Source organism: Neodiprion lecontei, chromosome 4, assembly GCF_021901455.1.
Source record: "Neodiprion lecontei isolate iyNeoLeco1 chromosome 4, iyNeoLeco1.1, whole genome shotgun sequence".
Taxonomy (NCBI): Eukaryota; Metazoa; Arthropoda; class Insecta; order Hymenoptera; family Diprionidae; genus Neodiprion; species Neodiprion lecontei.
The window spans coordinates 30,916,320-30,935,960 of NC_060263.1; the positions used below are offsets into that span (position 1 = coordinate 30,916,320).

The window sequence follows — 19,641 nt, forward strand, 5'->3', positions numbered from 1 at the left end:
CTAGGCCTCCCGGTAACCGAGCTCCGGTTAATTAGCGTCTGCGCCAAATGAATAGCTGCCTGTGCTTCGGCGAGCGAAACGTTTCAATACTATACGAGGACATTCGTGCACAGCCATGAGCCACGGGTTATTTTCGACTATCTCGCTTACGATGTACTTCTCCCAATGTACGTACAATCCTCGTGAAAGTTTATACCGCTAACTTGCGAGAGATCTTTAAAACGATTTATCGGTGTCTTTTACCCCATCGCTTCATTCACCGCATTTGCCAAAGTTTTCTCGGTCAGTTTCCGTCGTTGCTAACCAGCTGCAGTTCGTATTTCTGCATCTCTGTGTACCAATTGAACGGATAAAATCAGCTACTTGAAAACCGTCGGATTTTATCCATCGGAACACGTTTAAAGCACGCATTCGCCTTTGCAACGTGGGCAAATGCAATTATAAGTAGCGGCTACTGCCTGGCTCGCAAAGCGTATTTGCTAACAGTAAATCCGTTTTACTATCCGCGTCAATTACGGTCGATCAAGGGACTCCGGGGACCCTATTGACGTTAGGATGGACGTTTGAAAGTATGCGCGGCAGATACTCGATCGAGTTTCATTCAAACGTTGCTTGACGTCAACCGTCTACAAAACCGTAATCTAAATCTCAATCTCTTTGTCATTTTTTCAATAGATAGAGAGAGAAAGAGAGAGATATTTATTTACTCACAGATAAATTCACGTTGAGCATAAGAAATAAGTGTAAAAAAAATAAAATAAAATAAAAATAAATACACTATAGATAAAATAAATTGCATAAAAATATTAGAGAGAGAAAAAGGGAGAGAGTAAAAAGGCGGACTGTTTGTCTCTAACACAGTTCACTCGCAGAGAAAATTTGCTCCCTGAAGCATGAGTACACAGTAATCAGAATGCCAATGTAAGCACTAAACTTCTCATACATATGAAACACGATCTTCGAATCTAATGAACGTTAATTTTTTTTTTTTACTATCGAAAAGATCAATAAACCGCATCTGTCCAAATCCCACGCCAGGTCAGCTGACCTGCATGTTAAAATTCGACGATAAGCAGTTTTCAACACACACACATGGGTATACATGCAACGCTCGGAAGGGAGGTCGATGAGTTTTTCCCTCCGTGTATGGGTCGGCTTAGAGTGGGTATTTGTGCAAACACATATGTCATCCTCCGCTCACAGCCCGGTAGGTAAGATATTCTCATAATCGCTTTTTCCACAGGAGAATCGTGCCGCGGCGATAGTTTTATTTGCTGAATATAGTAGGTACGACCGCGTAGTGTGTAAAGGTAACGTTACGCCAAGCTGCACACGCGCGTGCGTCCCCTCTTGTTCGGCGAATAATATACGTACCGTATATCTATATTTCTTAGCTCTAGGTAAATATTGACAGATGCCAAACTCGCCCCCGCACCGTCGATGTGAGTGAACCCATTCTCCCCCGCCCGTATCCTGCCGCTCATCTCTATCTCACTCCATCTTTATCTCTCCGCTCTCCTATTTGCCCACCGTTTCTTTAGTATGAATTACTATTGTATGCACAGGCAATTTTACCCTTACGCTTTTACTATTACCTAGCTCCTAGGACTAACTAGCCTTCGCTGGATAAAACCAATTGATCGCAACATTGCGAATATACAGATGTATCCATTCGCTGTTTCGTTCGCGTGCCGCAGGCACGGCAAACCGGAATATAGGTATATACGGGTGTATCAAAAAAGTGCAACGATATGTTTCTTCGTCCAGTTTCTTTGTCGGGAATAACGGGTTTAAAGGGTTAAGAAATTAATTTTTACCGCAAGGCTGAGAAATTATTACAAATTTTAATCGCGAACATTTATACACAATACACCTATAATCGGTATGAAATTGTACGTAATTTTCCTTCTCGCGAGTTTAAAATACACGGCACAACTCTCGGGGGAGTACCGGATTCCCAGGGCTTAAAACTGGACCTAACTTAACGTACGATGCACGGTCGGAATCGGCCCGGCGAAAATACGAACAAAGCCCGGGGTCTCGGGGTCAGTGAGATGAGCTCGAAGAGCGGCAAACGATGTTCGCCGGTTCGCCAAAGTTACAGCCCCGCGTCTCAGGGCCTCGGGGTCCTCGATCCTGGCGACCCGGACCAAGAAGGTATCATTAAGCCGATATCTTCGGCGGCGGCAGCCGGAGGAGGATCCTTTCCGGGGATACCGTTGAGTCCGTGAGGAACGACCTCGCGATATTAATCACCGAAGCCCAGGGCGTGTTGATGCACGCACTCACGCTCGGGGCACGTGAAGTTGAATTTCAGAAGTTGTTAGCCTCCCTCGCCGTAACCCGTTCGAGTAACCGGTCGATGCCGATGAGTCACTGCATCGGGTGATTACCGCCGGTACAGGCACCCTGAGCCCGTGTAGGTGGGTCGCTGAGTTCGCCAGAGGCCGATATTACCCGACGGTGTCGCTGACGTCTACCTGACGTCCGGGTAACAGCCGGACCACTGGGACTCGATTCGTTGGTCCACAGCTTTGTTGACTGTGTACTCGAAGCAAGAATTTCATACCCGTGAATGCACGGTCCGAGTATTTTTGGAGCCCAACATTATGTATGACATCGCACATGTGAATCGACGAGTCATCGTATTCGCTACAAAGTGTTGGAGATTTTTTAATGGTATTCACCGATCTGCGAACAATGACTGACACCGATTATCTGAATAATTGGAGTGTTACGGGAGTTTTCGGTTTGACGATCGTGATTCGTTATCTCAAGAATGAGATTTTTCGAAACAAGTTTTCACTCAAAAAAAAAAAAAAAAGGCAAGAGATTAAAGCTTTAAGAGGCCGAAGTTTGTGCGTGGCGCATCGCTTTGGCTTCTGTCGTAAATGCCTGTAATGCCACTGGGTGTAGGTATTTGTGTAAGCATGGCTGCTAGGGTACAGATAACTTATCACGGCATCACGGAATACGAAAATATTTTTATGGATTATCATAATATTACCCGGAGATATGAAAGGGTAGATTCGGTGAAAGATTACACCAGCTGTCTAACCGAAGCTCCATGTATACCTACGACAGAAAATTTCGGAGCATCGATTTAAAATTGTGTTGCCCGGTAGTGGCAAGGTTGGAATTCCGCTTCACGGAAACTTTCTCTGCCTCTGTGTACTCGCAGGTAATACATAAAACCTGTAGAAACATCGAGCTACTCTCAAGGGAGTCTAGTTTTACCACTAACGCGCAACAGAACGGACAGATAGTCGTGATCCTTGAACGTCTCGAAACGTCACGAAGAATTTCCCTCTAATTACCATAGCGATATAACTTGCTTTATAGACATAATTATAACGTATAACGGCCAAAGCTCGTGGAACTTGATCGCGTCTAGAAAATGTATAAAGGGGTTCCAAACTCTTCTATTAGTTCCAGCAGTCCTACGAGCACTTTCGCCGCACAAGTACACCGCGTTGCATCGGGCAGCCAAGCAGCTGCCGACCAGTCGGTCGTTAGCGGTTGTTAGCGGTCGTGAGGACCGGGTATATAGAGCCTTAATCATATCTCTAGTTTCGTAATTTGTTCAATTTTTACCTACAGCACTATTGTTATTATACATAAGACACTTTCACCCCACGACGAAGTCGCAATCCCGCTGCTGCTGCTGCGTTACGGGTACAAGAATTAACGTTTCAGTTTTGAACGGGCAATACATGGATATTTCTACGAGTACTAAACTTGGACCCGATGAAATTACGACTTCTTACCTACGCGAGTCACGTGACCTGATCGTACAACCGCCGATCCGATACGGATCGTCACGTTGCTCGGGTAAGACTGGCTGCAATAAACTAATTCCCGAGTTAGACCTGTAGATGTGCGTGCATACAGAGGTTTCGATACAGACTCAAGAATCTCAATCTCGAGATACACGAATGGCTGTCTGCGTGATCCTGCCACCGGATTGTACGCGTCGGGATATTTCTCCGTCCCCGTAGGGAACGTGGATAATAATTTTTTACCCGTTTCACTTCAGCCATGCATTATCGACCCATTGACCCTCCCGACGGTTAATGACGCGTAACTGATCTCGATATTTATCCTCTTATGCCGCATTAGCTTTGTCGTAACGCAAGACCAGATAGGTCATTGGGAATGAAATGTTGTCAACCACTGTAAGTACCCATATACTACACATATGCCATGAGAAAACATGTCAAACAAAACGAAGATTCATTTTGAAGCCTCGTAACTCGTCGATATTAACGACCTAAGATAATTAGACAGGTTTGCACTGGTCAAGTACAGGCAGGACTCGTTTTCTTGACAATCGGAGGTGAAAACTACATTTAGCTTACTCTCGTTTCTCAGCAGGTGTCGTGCATTCGGCCGGTAGGCGAATGAATAATGTATGAGCGTATCTATTTAATTGCCGTAAGTACCACTGGTCGTTTTGTCACTCGTGCTGTGAGAAAAAAAAGAACCACGCTGTGATTCATGATTTTCTCTTCATTATTTATTTATAAATAACTTAAATTTGAAAAGGTAAGCAATTTACAGACATTTTTTTTTATTTCGTTGCTAGATATAGCGACTTGACAAAAGTTGAGAGCGAATGCCTGTATCCCTGAAAATCTAAGATAACTACTGGATAGAGCACGAATAATTTTTCCCAGTTTTCGCATCGACTAATCTCAGTATGAGCTATGCATAATAATGTATAAATATTATCCGACATTTGTTCTAAGCAGATAAATCGCAATGAGTTCAGTATTTGCTACAGAAAGCGTACGAGTCAAGTGTTTTAACCATACTTTCTGTTGAAAACATATAAATCCAAATAAGTTATCTATTATCACTTCGTCCATTTTTACTGTCGATAAACTTTTTACAAATCTTAAATTGCGGGATTGCATCTGTACTGGAATTTTGACAAAAGCTAAAATTCAACACGAGTTTGAAACTTACCTTGTTGCATATGCGTGCAGCGAGAGCCTCGATGTGGCACTGCCACTCCAAGGCACGAAGGAACAAGAGGTGCCAGCGACGTTCGAGAGAGTTTGCCACACGTAGCGCCTGGCCTGATTGCTGTTGCTGTAGCTGTTGCTGTTGCTGTTGATCCTTTTGATTTTGTTGGGCGCTCAGGGCGACTCGCTCACTCAACTTCACCACCGAATTAACAATTCGTCCATGGGCTTCGATGTCCCGTTGCAAAACCTGCAAGTCAAACGTAAGCCAGGTATAAGCTTAAGGATCGTCTTCGATGTCTCATTACGAGTCATGAAAAAATGAAATTTACAACCTCCTGTGTACAAGGTATTCGATTTCATAGGTAGGTTATTTACATAACACCACATCACCGAATGTACTTCGTTTAAACTTCTCAACAACTCTCGTGATGAAGTCAAAGTCGAATTTCGAACGATTCTCAACGGATTGCATTTACTCACTGTGCGCTTATGCCTAACTAATCAGTCTATAAATATACATATAGAAAGGTACGACTGAACGAGAAATACGGGCTAAAATTGAGTCGTCACCTCCAAGATCGGACTGTGCCTGTCCATTTGGTCGCGCCTATGGGAATCTCAACATGGTGTAATAACGGGGGTAAAAATAATTCCGGTGTAACGACTTCGGCGGAGAAAATTGGGGATTCAAGGATGTCACCGTAATTCTATTTAATTTGGGAACATCTTCCGGGGCGGAAGTCGCCTCCTGTTAAAGTGAATTATCGGCTTTTATCGGCTGCAGTTCGCCGCGCGTCACCAGAGGGGTGAAAACCGGGTTGAAGCGAGGTCGAGTGGGTTAGGTCAGGTTGGGTTAGCCTGGATCAGTCGCAGTCTGCGCGAGTTCCCACGCCGACCTTCTCGTCAATCGTGTTCATCCGCGACGCGTGCGCTGCATCAAGAATTGTATGAGCCATTTTTGCAGCCACGGATTCGAAGAGTTCGCACGTGGCTCCGAGCCGGCGCTGCGACGCCCAGCCACTTGAGATTCCAACCCTCAACCCTTTTCCGCGATCGTTCATCATCCGGCGCAACAAGTGCTTTGGTACAAAATCCGCAAGGGCGAGTACGTAATCCACTAATTGTAGGAATGGTATAAACGAAAAATCAGTATAACACGTGCGAAGGGCAATTAATTTCTACAAGTTCTACTCAACTAAAATTCCAGGTGTAACAAATCAAGGCTCGTGCGTCGAATACCGCTGAAGAAGCATTATCACCACGGTGCTTTTTCTTATATACGTGAATTACGGTCCGTAAGCTGAAGAATCTGTGTTTCTGCGGCAATTTTCGAAAAGAGGAAAAGAACGAAACGCCGCGGCGAAGGACAACTTGCCCTTTTTATGGAGGTACAAAAGTACCGAGTGAGTGACGAGCCTAAAATCGATATTTTTCCGACGGACGGTTAAACGTATTGCATGGGATACACAGAAGTCCGTCTTGTTCCATTGTTACACTCTCACGACCGTGTCTTCGGCAAGTCATTCGCCATACACTGCAGTACGGACTTACTTCTATACCAATTTCGGAAAGATTCACGTGAATAATCGTACAACGCTCATGTAGAACAAAGCACATTAGAAAACCGTACCAAACGGTATCAACTAAAAACGTACTTTCCTACTTCGAACTAACGATGATGACCAAGAATAGGCATATCGATCGCTTTTATCGTGAGATTATCGAGGATTAGTTGGAAGCTTTGGGAAAAGTTCAAGTTCCAACATACATGCAGTTCGGTGCTTATTTTTCACCTGCAGCTTATCCGTCGTAATTACCATAGCTCGAGAGTGAAATTAACTCAACTTTTCCCGATAACACCCTGAATCACGCGAATGAAACGAATACATAGTATCGCATGTAGAGACCTACACTTAGGTTTGATTGCACAACGAGTAACTGAGAGTCGGAGGTGTGCCGTAAAGGCTTAAGCGCCGAGTGCAAGAGGGTGTCGAATCGACGTACGAGGTGTGTGTAGGTACGTACCCACGTCACGTCGATGCGAGCAGACGACGCAAGCCTACGCACTCGCGACCGTCGTTTGTTTTTACTATGCAGGAGGATAAAGTCAACGACTCTTTAAGCTTCGATGAATGAGCTCCGACTACGCAAGCGTGGGACGCCGCGAGGCTCACCTCCGCTCAGATACCGCTTTCAACGCTTTCAAGTTCTGTAAACTAGCAGTAATGAACCAACGATGTCAAAGTCAACGAGATTCAAGGCCTAATTGCGGAAGTCAGAAAAAAGAAATGTCTATTCGTGAATGAACTTGGCCACAGTTGGAACTGGTCATCCGCGATGTGAAGATGAAAATATCCATTGACGACATTCTTCGTGGGATACGAAAAAGGGCTTGGCTAAAAAATACACTTATTCGTTCCACGTGAATCATTACACATTCGAATGTCAAGGTACAGAATTGATCGAGTAACGCTTCCACTTCGTCACACTGACGTAACATGGAGTGAAAAATGGGATGAAAAGTGACCTTACGATGCCCTCCTTTAAATTTCATGTCACCGAATGGTGTTCTCCAAAGCTTTGGACTCTGTTACCGATAAGTCGGGCAGTGAAAGCTTGAAAACTGATCAACGTGAGGCCCGCAGCGTCCTGTGATGGGACTTATCACACGTGGCCTCTGTAAACAGTTTCGCCTCGGTGTCGCTGCATGAGTGTAACTCATCCCACGCTAGGCCGAGCTGCATAAATATAACACAGTATAAGTCCGAGCGGGGTCGTTGGCTCCGATGGTGTGTTTCAAATCATCAGCCTTCTTCGTCTGCGTTCATCTGTTGCACCACCTACGACGCAAGGTTTACTGCTGTCCGGTTCTGCGGAGCGTCTCTGCACTCGGTTGATTATAATAAGGGTTCGAATCAGTCTGGAGATGAGGGATTTCACGTTGCCGCTAACAAGAAACTGGCTTCCTCCTGATTTCACAGCGCTTCGCTAGCACGTAGCAGAGAAATGATCGAAAGTCTATGTAACAGCTGCAGGCGCCATGTGCTTCTGGCGCAACACCGAATGTCCATATACATGGGCGATCTATAAACCAACAGCCTTAAGCGTGGGTTAACACTTTCATTTGATAACGAAGAGTATGCCGAATATTCGAGGACGGAAAGCCGTCTGTAAAGGCGTAAAGAAAGTTTTCATTTCGAACTCCGTACAATTTTTCTGTTCTCCACATTTTCGAGGAAGGTTTATCTTTTTTAAACTCACTACTAACTGCGTCTAATCGACACAAGAGAATGTTTTTCTAACCGCCGTTGCCGCTTCCTAGTACAGGAATACACTCGCAGCGCTGAAGAAACATCTCGACGTGAAAAAACACTCATTAAAAAGTGTACAGCCGGAGTAAAAGTATCGAAAATAACAAACCTGCTACGTACAAACTGCAGGGCATAGAGCGGGGCAAAGGTACGGGAAAGGAAACTAATAAAACAGAATTTCAGATATTTATGCCGAGCGTGCATACCAACGTGCACCGGAGATGAAAGATTTATAGGAATCGTGGCAACCTGATCTCTGCAGCAGTGCGTGAAAACGATCGAAGAATGCCTCGGTAGTTGGCGCTGCACATTTTACGATTGTACGTTATTGTCCGTTACTTAGCCCCGAGTGCAGGTCAAGATGCACAGCTAAGCCTCGCATGGTTCGTATCAGCTGCTGGCGTAGTAGGCTAATGATGAATTGCGGCGGGTTCGTGAAAGTGAAAACACAGTCCTGAGTGGCACGTAATTATCGCGTCAGGAGCTCTTCGGGGCGGTGCCACCGAGGGCAACAGGAGCAGCGTACAAACACCAGGTTTAATCCGGAGTCGTGTTTGCGTTACGGTCGATTAGATTGGTTTAACTGGCGGAGCGTGATACCCTGAAAATTCTTCTTCTGATCCGCGCGGTTCCCCTTCGATCGGATTATAAAACCACACCACGTCACGACGGCCAGTGACACTTGTTCGACTCGTTGTCAGTCGAGTCTGCTCCACGCAAGGTCGCACGAACCCATGCAGACGTCCGGAGAACGCGCGGGTTATGAAATCTCCGCAAATGCAAAATGCCAACCTTTGCGGTTACACGAAACGTAGGGTTATTGCACGAGCCATCGAGTCGGTATCATCGTCGATCTTGCGTTGATTCGCAACATCGGAATTAAGTATCCACTGGTACGTTTTCACCGCTCGCTAATGGCGAAACATAGGTAAACAAGATGTAATTGATAACTTCGATTTTCACCCATAGGATATGTTCTAACGCGATGTTATCCTTTCACTGCGCTGCATCTTCCCTCGTCTTCTCGTATCCCGCTATTAATTATTATCGATTGCTCGTAGGCAAAGCGCGGATAGATCGACAAGCGATTCTTCTTACAGCTGGTTAGTTTTGCAACTGTAGATACTTTTATTTCCATCCTATACGAATGAGAAGAGGAGACGAGACGCAAAGCGAGGCTGAAATCGTGATTTACAAATGCCTTTCTAATGTCACGTAGTAAATTCTAACATCTGGAAATTACCTGTCTTTCAGCCCTTCCTAGAAGAAGCATCGAGCAAAACGTTCTCGTGCCTCTATGCACATTTTTCAAAGAGCCGGCTGCGAGGAACGTGAGCATCTTATATAGGTATAGGCGGACTTTCGACAGATGTACGTTTCTTTCTCAACGTATTTACTAGACCATGTGAAATCATCAATCTGTAAAATTTTTACGAGACATCGTAGAAACGAAATGACTAACTCGCGAGCTTTTCTATATGCTGTAAAGGAAAGACGTTCATCACGAACCGAAAGAACTACGAAGGGAATAGTATCGTAAAGCTCTATTACACACCTGCATTCAGAGTAACAACAGTTATGTCGCCACCGCAATGAAGTTATTCTTTTGCATCGGACAAACTTTACGGTCGTTTCGATTCCAAGTATCAAGGCTGTACGGATACGATCGTATATCTCAAGTTGGAAGTTGCAACCGCAGTCGTACCCTACAACAGAGGATATTGCTCTCAATCCACCGGCGCCTTTTTCTATCGCGTCAACTTTTTCCCCAGACTAGTCGAGATGCTGCCGTATCGATGAGTTTGTGTCGTCGGTATACTTGTGAGTATATACGCACGTCTTGTTTCATCCTGGTTCGTGTTACCGAGCTGTCAGTGTCGCTGCTACAGCCTTGGCCGAGGCTAATAATATCCAGTACGTAACCGGGTTACGGGTAGCTACCAATAGGAGAACAATTTTATCGATCGCTTATCAATCCACGAAGCAATATAATCGAAGATTTGTTTCATCTAAGGAGCGGCAAGATTAGGTGATAAAATAATACCAATACAGCGTGGAGAAGAGAAATCAGAGGCAATTCATTACTTCAAAGACCGGCAGTTATAAAGTGAGTTCGCCGCAGTAAACCTTGCGGAGAATATACGGGCAGCACGTTGAGTCTCTCTGGGCCCTTTGAGGGCCTTCAAAAGACCCACGTACGGTTGAATTTCTAATAAGCTTAGAAACAGAGACTCGGCCGCTTGAGCGTAAGGAAGCAATCACTCAGTGAATGAATAGTGAATACCTGTTCCGGAGCCGGAAATACAAAGCCTGGATTGCGATCTGTTGGGTCTACTGTCAGCGTCCAGAGTGCGCGTAGACGCTTCTCGGCTAATCCTCGTCCCACCGACAAGATAAACTGCGGCCGAACGTTGTGCTCAAGTTATACACGCAGGGACACGCAGAGGACCCGGACTATCTTACCCAGGTATCTAGGAGGATGCTCAAGTAATTCCGGTGACAACGTGACGGGCCCCTAAACCTGAACTCAATGGCTCGAAGGTAGTCCGAAGTTAAAGACGAGAGACAAGTTACGAAATTTTCCATTCCCGCGTCCGTTTCAGGTATACGGACGATCCTAGGTAAGCGTAGAAGCAAAGCGTGGATGCAGATGACTGCGAAGAAAATGAAACGACTTTATACAAGGACGTATTGAGAGACGCAGTGGCATCTCTAGGGTAATCGATCACGCGGTGTTGACACTAATACGGGCGTACGAGCAAAAAGATAATCATTTGACGTTAAAAAAAAGTCGTCAAAAAGGCTAATCGAGTTCGATTCATTTCTGGACTCTAATCATTACTCTACACCCAGTTTTATGGTATTCAGTTAATATATTGCGTTGCGTTATACACTTTGCCAGCGCTGTTATAGGACCAGTCGTAATTAATTGCCATATCGCGTGAGCCTCTTGTACCGATCCATAGCACAATAAACGTCCTATCTCCGATTAGGTAAGAGAGCTGATGAGAACAGCGCACAGTGCCAGGCTCCTTCTAGTCTGCAGATACCAGTCAGTATACGTACGATGAAAGTGGAGGATAGAAACGACAAACGAGAACCAATAGAGCTACTCGACAAACACGCTGCCCGCAGTGCGTTAGAACTTCGGAACGACAGGAAACGGGTACGTGCTTATGCTATCGCGACTTCGAGGTACAAGATTTTGTTTAATTGGTGCCACGATCCGTGCGTTCAAAGAATTTCTAGACAAGAAACTACTCTGTTCGAGGACCTTGACCCGATGTGACATCCTAAAGCGCGCGAGACCTGCCCGAAAATGACGCGTGATTGTCAAGACCGGTAGGGCGAGTTGATGAACCCATTGAAATACCCGAGGGGAAAAGAAATCGCCGTCCTGACTGCTTGTTCGGTACGAACGGCACTTTTCTACCTTTAAAGAAAATTTCGTCAAGGCAGTCATCCGTAACCTCCGCGACTTCAAGCTATCTCCTGCTTCTGATTGGTAAACATTTCACGAGCCGATTCCTCCATGGATGAATTATCACGTCTCAGGTCTCAAGTTTCAAGTTTTTAGTCCGACTCCTTGCTAGAGGCGTGGCTTCGACTCCTTTATATCTACTGACGCGAGAATAGGTTGCGTCATTCGCAAAGAGTGTGTTAATTTCTCCGAAATGAAACTGTTCGAAGATTAATTTACCCTCTTCATACGAGAGACAGTTCGTGAAGCGGCGTAATTGCCAGGTGAATTTGTGGGGAGCGTCGGGTATCGTTAGATACGTCCGTTCTTCGCATTATTTTGTCCTTTTTAGATGGAGAGCTGCTCCCGTAGGTAATTAATCTATTGTTCCTCCATCGTCCAACTGTTTCCATCTCCCGGGCATTGTACCCTGTCCACCACACCTTTCACACACTTTTCATATAGGTAGGCTGGCCAGCTCACACGATGAGACCACCAACACAGCATCCGCCTGCAGCCCTAGCTCCAGGTGAATTTAGGTCAGCGTTTCAAAAGAGAACCAGGAACTTCTTTTCCATCGAGCAAACCGGCTATGTCGAGTGATGAGAACATCGAAGAGATCGATCGAATCGCTTCTCCGTCACTTGTACCGCGATTGAAATTGAATGGCGATATAACGTCGATAATATTATGAGCAAATGTGAGGCTGTAATGTTATATTTGAACGTCAGAAGGGAGTCATCTTGTGTCAAAGCTGACTTCTATGGCTGAATAAATTGATCGTTACTGTAACGATATCCGTATAACGTCGACAGATTTTCTACAGCCAAACAGTTCGTTTTCGTCTGATGTAAGTCTAGATTCAGGGATAAAGAGCGGTGAAGATTGTCCCACAGAAGTAGAGCGCATTAAGTGCATAACCCGTTACGAAAATTGATTCGGCAAAACGAACGAATGAATATTACATACTGGTTGAGTAACGATAATAATGGGTGTACATTCAGAGCGTATGGAATTGATGAGACCAGCACTCCTTAGGAAACTTCATCAAATATTTAACAATAGTAAAAACACCAATGGACCTTCGTATACATGGGTTGATAATTACCATTAAGGTGGATGCCTCAATACGCTAACACCGTTGGTATCAAAAAGATGAGTCTGTTCATCTTTTTCTTCTCATTTTTTGTAAGGTTTACTTCGCCACCGAACGAGCGAATAAAACCATGATGAAAAACCGTAATTCTAACCACATATTAGTTCGAGTCGAAAATTCAAGACACGCAGTAACGAAGAAATAGTTTGCGATCTTCCCTAAAATCTTGAAGACTTGATTGTAGACACGTACTATATACACATACTACCGATACCGGTACCTATACGTCCATCGAGATACGCGCGTAGCAGAAAGAGTTGCATGGATGGCGGTTCTTCTTGCGGTTATAATAACATACCTTGTCACGGGGCGGTGGGGATCTCCCGACGGGGACATTTAACCCAAATTGTGCAAGCGGCAATGCGGAGCAGTAATTCGGCACCGTTCGACCACTTTAAAACGGTCGAGCACGGCACTGATCTCATCTCTGAACAACGCACGCGTAACGCCCGTCACTCGATCTACATTTAAAAGGCAGTGTCTGCATACGTACTTCCGCAACTTGCAAATCACGCGATCACCGCAGGGAGCAGCTTATACTTCTGCGGTGGGTTTGTGTCATCGTTCCCATGGTCAGCGGCATACTGTACTCCGTAGGGAATTAAAACGCATTCGTTATATCCTCCGCGGGTAGGGGATCGGTTATTAAAACTAAATGAAAAGTATTATTAAGCCTAGACTGTGCGGGGGATAAACGTAAAGAAATTATAGCTCGCATAACGAGAATGGCACGAGTCGCCGGTTGATTGGTATATACAGAAGTGGTTTGACCCCACGCGTGGTCACTGGAACACGTGTGTCGGCAAGTCGGTATAGTTATAGTCTGAACTCTCGACTCCAAACTCTGAAGTCACCGAGACTTCGTAACTCTGCAGAAACATCCATAAGAGTATATTTCACTTTACTTATACGATATCTTTATCTCTTTCATCTTTCATTAACTGACCCAAAAGCTATATTTTTCTGCCTACTAACAATCGGAGCAACCGGAGGTTCACATATTTAGTCACATCATGTGACGCACGATAGAAATAAACCGTGACCATGTTTGAATCATTAGAAAATCGTTCGAGCACATATCTTTAAAAAATCTCATGTCTAAAGGTTAAAATTAATGTAGAGACGACTTTTCCTGTCACAGGTACCGGATGTGAACGAACTCGACAGAGATGTATGTAGTAAGGTTGAAATAGAACGTAGGTATAATATCAGAGCACGATCATCTCGGTGTACCTTGCCGTCTAAGGAATCCGTAACGTGGGATGGAGTAAACTCGTTTCCCCAATCAGAAAACCAGGTGGAAACCCGTTCTTACGTTCACCACAGGGGATACAAAGTAACGCGTTTGACACATTTGACCACTTGCACGAATGTGAGCTTTGGTTAGCTTGTACCTTCTGCACTTGTGCGCGAATGCGATATTTTCCATATCTAATCAAGTCTTCCGTGGTCATCGGACCATCACGCATGAGGTCCCCACCTCATGAAAGGTGTCTGAAAACTCGGTGTGAAGTAACTTGTACAACGCATCGATGGCGAATGCACCGTGTGTCATATCACTCGAAGTGTCTGCTCGCAAGGCGTCGAAATATAATCGCATATCACGGGGTGGCGAAGCAATTGTTAGGTCTCATTCAGCACGGGGGTCAGCGATCCGTGGCGTACAGTTGTGCGACGCAGCTTAGTTGCAGAGCCATCAGGTACACGTTAGGTTCAGTTCTCTCTGCGGAAGGTTGAACTTCAGGTCTCGTGGTGCGCACGTGCTGCTCCGTTTCGAGTAGAAGCCGCCGCTCCAGTACCGACGCGCATTCGGATCACGAAGCGACGTTTACCTGAGACTGGTCAATACGAAAGACCTCAAGGTCGACCAGTGTCCGCCGACTCTATGCAAGCAGGTCTATGATCAAGTATCCGCTCTGCGCTCCGGTGTTTCCCAACGAGGCACGAGTTGCCTCGTTCCGATCCGATTGTCCCGAGGCTCAACATGTGCGGCTTATAACACCACGGCAAAAACCGGCTGACACCAAGTACATAAATGCAGTCTGGAACCAACCGAAGAATTCGTGACCGTATTGGGACGGAGATTGCGAACGGTGAGGACGAAATACCGCTCCCTCGAAAACTACCAGAATTACGGGAGCGACTTAAACGCGTGAGATTAAACGCAGACGAGATTGATGAACACTTTGGACGGGTTCGTTTCGGAGGTATTGTAAAACCATCGACGAAGGTGACTAAACTTCGTTGAATAACGCGTTGAAAAACTTGAAACTCAACCGCGGGTTTCTATTTTTTCTTTTTCTTTTCTTACGGACAATACGAAAGTTGAATTTTTTCCACTTAGCCAATAATTGGTATAAAATTAGACGATACTATCTAATAAAGGATTTAGTTATGTTCATATAAAGTGAAAGGGGAATTGAAAATTCTTTCAATAATTTTATTTCATTTGAGAAGTCGAAACTTATATACGCTGCAGCTTGGACAATCGTCGCCAGATGAACGGCTTTGTAATATAATGGATTGAAAAAGCCTTACTCTCAATTGAACCGCTTCTGGCCCCCCTTTTTCAACAACTCTAGAGCACATATTTGTTTGCCACGCGTTGATACCAATTACAACCGTGGTACCACTCTACCAATCTTATACGCGATGTAATTTACTTTAGGCTATTAAGATCGTTATTACATCCGTTACGCAAACATTGGTGGTAATTGCTTATTAAGTATTCACATTCTATTTCTTATTATTTTCTCTATTGCATTGTATCTCACACAGGGAACGCGCAAGGTGAGTATAAATCTATAGAAATCCTTTTTCCGTGTACAAAATCTTATTATATCTTCGTAGTTAGGTACGTGATCAAAGTATTCCGAGAAAAGGTTGCTAGTTAAGAGATAAAAAATAAATAATGGAAAACTCAATAGAGCAAGTAACGTCAAGAACCGCAAGGAACAAATCGCAGGATCTCTTGAGACTCCGATTGCCTCTTATTGTATTTTTTTTCGCCACTGTATTCTCTCTTTTGCGAAATCTGATATATGTTGCAAACAGGTCAGGAGCAGGACAGAGTTGAAAGCATGCGGGTAAGCCCAAAGCGAAACCTGACCTGGCGTGAAATATTGCCCAGTCGACTGCTACCGCGGAGCAAAAGAATTTTGCGTAATAAAAATCGCTTCATAGTTTCATGTAAATCGAGGAGACAACCCAGCCACTCGGAACCGCGACTTACAATTAGAACTTATCTATTACGTTCAGAATATTAAAAAGGTACTCGTATGATTGTAATATTGATTATATCGTCAGGTACATGTAATGAAATCGGTACACAGTGGGTAAGATTTTGATCATTTTTAAAACTGAACGACGATCGTTGGACGATGGTCAAAGAGATCGACGGCTAATTTTTATTTTTTAAATTTCAACTGCATTAAACGATAAATGAATTCTTTGCAGTATAACTTAGCTAGCTTGGATATTCAGAAAGGGTGTAATTGCTACCTACCTAATACTTTGGATCCAGTAAATCGAAATCAGAACCGACATAAAAAGCCACAACGAATGCGAAATACGCACGAGATACGAATACTGAGTTGATCGCTACTGGTGAGCAACATCGACTGGAAGATATCATTTGCATGCTACCAACCAGCCTAACAATCCTAAGACTGCGGCTGGGAACACGCAGTCTCTGCGAGTTGGCATATAGATACATATACATATACATGAAGTATTATCATATTAGAAAGCATTTTTGACTCTCTAGGCAACGGGCGTATTGTATATCATGAAATATGGCGGGTAATTCTTTATATTTCTATTTTATTGCCTGCGCTACGCGATTTATTGGATTTCGCCTTCAGGAACCGTCAATCTCTGTCAATGGAAACAACCCGATTCCCGTGGGCCTGGTTCTGCATACCGTTGACCATCCTCTTTCTCGCTTCCGGTGCAGGTGTTCCACTGTATAAGTTTCGCTTTTATATCCAGCGAGTTTAGTTGAGTTGTAAAATAAAACAATAAATTCTGGTGTGCCCAATAGATGTTGGTAAGGATATTTTATCTGTTCTATCGTCTCCGTCGCATGAAACAGTTTCATGTTTGAAACTCTTTGAATTATTCAAAAGTATATTTTCTCCCGCTACAATACACTACCTGGGTAGTTTGTAATTCCAAATTGATATGACGGTCATGAAATTATGAAAATTACACTTATTTCCTGAAGAATCTAACCGTCCATTTGTATTCGAAGAACGTTCAAGCTTCCGTTTATGGCGTCCGCGTACGCGTGCCCATCGTGCGTAGGCATCAGTTCGACGTACCGCGTTGCATGTTTCATGCAAGTGCAGTGGCCGATCAGTCCACAGTTTAAAGTCGACAAACAGTTAAGCGCACAGCTTCCCACGAATTTTAATTCCAAGAGATGCGTCTTAAATTGCGTTTATGTCAAGTACCGTACATATGCCTTTGAACCTCTACCGCTCGTTGTTCGTATCTACCTTCATCCGCGGTTTACTTAGGAACAAACACTCGATAGAGAACTGTGATTTTCCACAGTTCCGTTACTCGTGAGTACCTACAGGAATGGAAAACCGATGAAACTGTGATGCCCAATCATGTTCCCGTTGTGGTGAAAAATTTGACGTCTCTAAATAAAAGACACTTCACGAAGCTTGCTTAGAGAACTTCGGTAATATCCGGGTTTCCTGGACGACCAGGTGAAAGTATATCCTGAGATGAAGATCAGGACCAGACGGTGCGCGGAACGTCCCGAAAAACAAAGAACAGAGGGACAGGCACGGACATATAGGCGTTTCCATTGTTCGTTCCTTCGCAAGTTAAAGAACCCTGAGGTGGTTTGTCCGCTGGGCCTTTGTTTACGACGTTTCAGCCATAGGAAAGTAATAAAGGAAACTCATAAACACGATAGTCGTAGAGTCGTAGAAGGTAGGCTTCGTAGAGCTAAGGAAACGAAAAGGCTGCCCTGACAACTTGTCAAAGCATAAGATAACAAAGTGTAAGTAACGTACGTAAATCGCCGTACGAGATGGTCTCGCAGAAAGCAATCTCAATAATTACTTATTTCGCCCTACAAGCGCTGTTGGCGTAACGCTGCGACTTAAAAGGTTTTAAGAAAAAAAAAAGAAAGTATCTGCAGGTTGAAAAATGGTAAAGCCAGTGCTGCTTGCTTTCCGATCGAGCGTTCGATTGGCAGAACGTCGAAGTTAAATCCCGAAGCAGTTTTCAAATTAACCACGATTCGATTAAGCCGCTTTGATAGATTATTATAAAGATATAATAAGAAGAATCTGTATACTAAAATTTGAATTTTAATATTCTCTCATTGGATCGAGCAATTTTTCATTTTCATGAAATGCGCATTCGAGCGTGGCATCGGTCGCCAAAGAGAAAGCGGAAACAAGGGAGTGCAACGTTTCGTCAGCGATTCTATAGACAGAAATCGATGAAGGCACCCTTGGTCGAGGCACATGTTCAATGGTAACGCGGCACCCTCCGACAGACAAGAAGCCATATAATAGCAAAGGGAGAATTAGAATCTGTAGCTATCCAGCCGTCCTTATTTCGGCGGTTGATTTGAACGAATCTTCATCAAACCCACAATCGGGACTGAAGTACATCGAGGAGCTCCGCGATCGCTTCGATTACTCTCGATTTGTTCCTTCCTTAATCTATCACTGGGATTGAGAGATTGGCCGGACACTCGAGGACAGTGGCCGAAGAAACGGAACTCGAGACGTGTAACGGAAATTCCAATTTGAAATTTCACTCCGACGAATTAGCCGCGTTTGACTTAATGCCGACATGCGGGCCGGTTCCTAACAGCCGTCGTTTCCCCCTAACAAATTGAAAATATTCGCCGGTTTCATCTCTCGGTGCTTGAAATCTGTACGGGCTGTCAAGAGTCGCACAAGAGGGATGATTAATGGATGATTCGGAGATATTGATGCCACCACGGTCCCGAGGGTGGGCAGAATTTTGAATCCGATTGAATCAAGGTCGAATTATTTACGAGCGAATGATTTCGGGATCGAAGCTTCTCCCATCAGATCTCGTCCCACTTTATTTCGTACGGAGAAAAACACAAGGGTAGAATGACGACGCGACGCGGAGCATGCGAGATGCCAGTCTGGGTCAGACGATCCCAACCCATATACGATAAATCACAAAGGACGTGTGTTTCTGTGTAGGCGTATAAATGCGCATCAACGCTGTACACAAATTCATGTATAGATGCAGCTGCGATGGAAATCGCTTCCATCGACTAAGGCAGCCTATTTCCTGATATTCCGATCGTCTGCACCATCCAATTTGTCTCAATTATTCAAATGAAGTAATTTCACCGAGAGGCTATAACGATATAACTTGGTCGAGTTTAATGCCCTGATTGCTAGAAATGAGAAATAGAGCTGATCGTCTCAGCCATTACTTGATCAAGGTTTCTTTATTGACTGTACGCGTTCAAGACCCACCTAGATCAATCTTTGCGTGATTCTCAACAGTCCTGACAGTCCTAAATTAACAACCTCAAGTGAAGTATCTCGTTATTTAATGACGAAGTGTGATAAACATGGCAATATCTCTACGCCTTTGTATCAGCTTAGCGTTTTATTACCGTCCTCATTTCGTTCCATCCAGTTGAAAAAATACTTTTCACAAACCAAACGAGGCGTATCTAATGTTCATCCGCCAATTATCTCGATTTCATAGGTTCCCTTTCAATTC

The 19,641-nt window shown here is 44.4% G+C and overlaps 1 protein-coding gene across 1 annotated transcript in view; it reads right to left on the reverse strand.

Annotated features, from left to right (window-relative positions):
- LOC107225470 overlaps positions 1-19,641 on the reverse strand; it is a 124,943-nt gene that overhangs the window by 41,301 nt on the left and 64,001 nt on the right. The window contains exon 10 of the mRNA XM_046737971.1: positions 4,969-5,217. Within this exon, the coding sequence (XP_046593927.1) occupies positions 4,969-5,217 (249 nt within the window). The remainder of the gene's footprint in view (positions 1-4,968; positions 5,218-19,641) is intronic.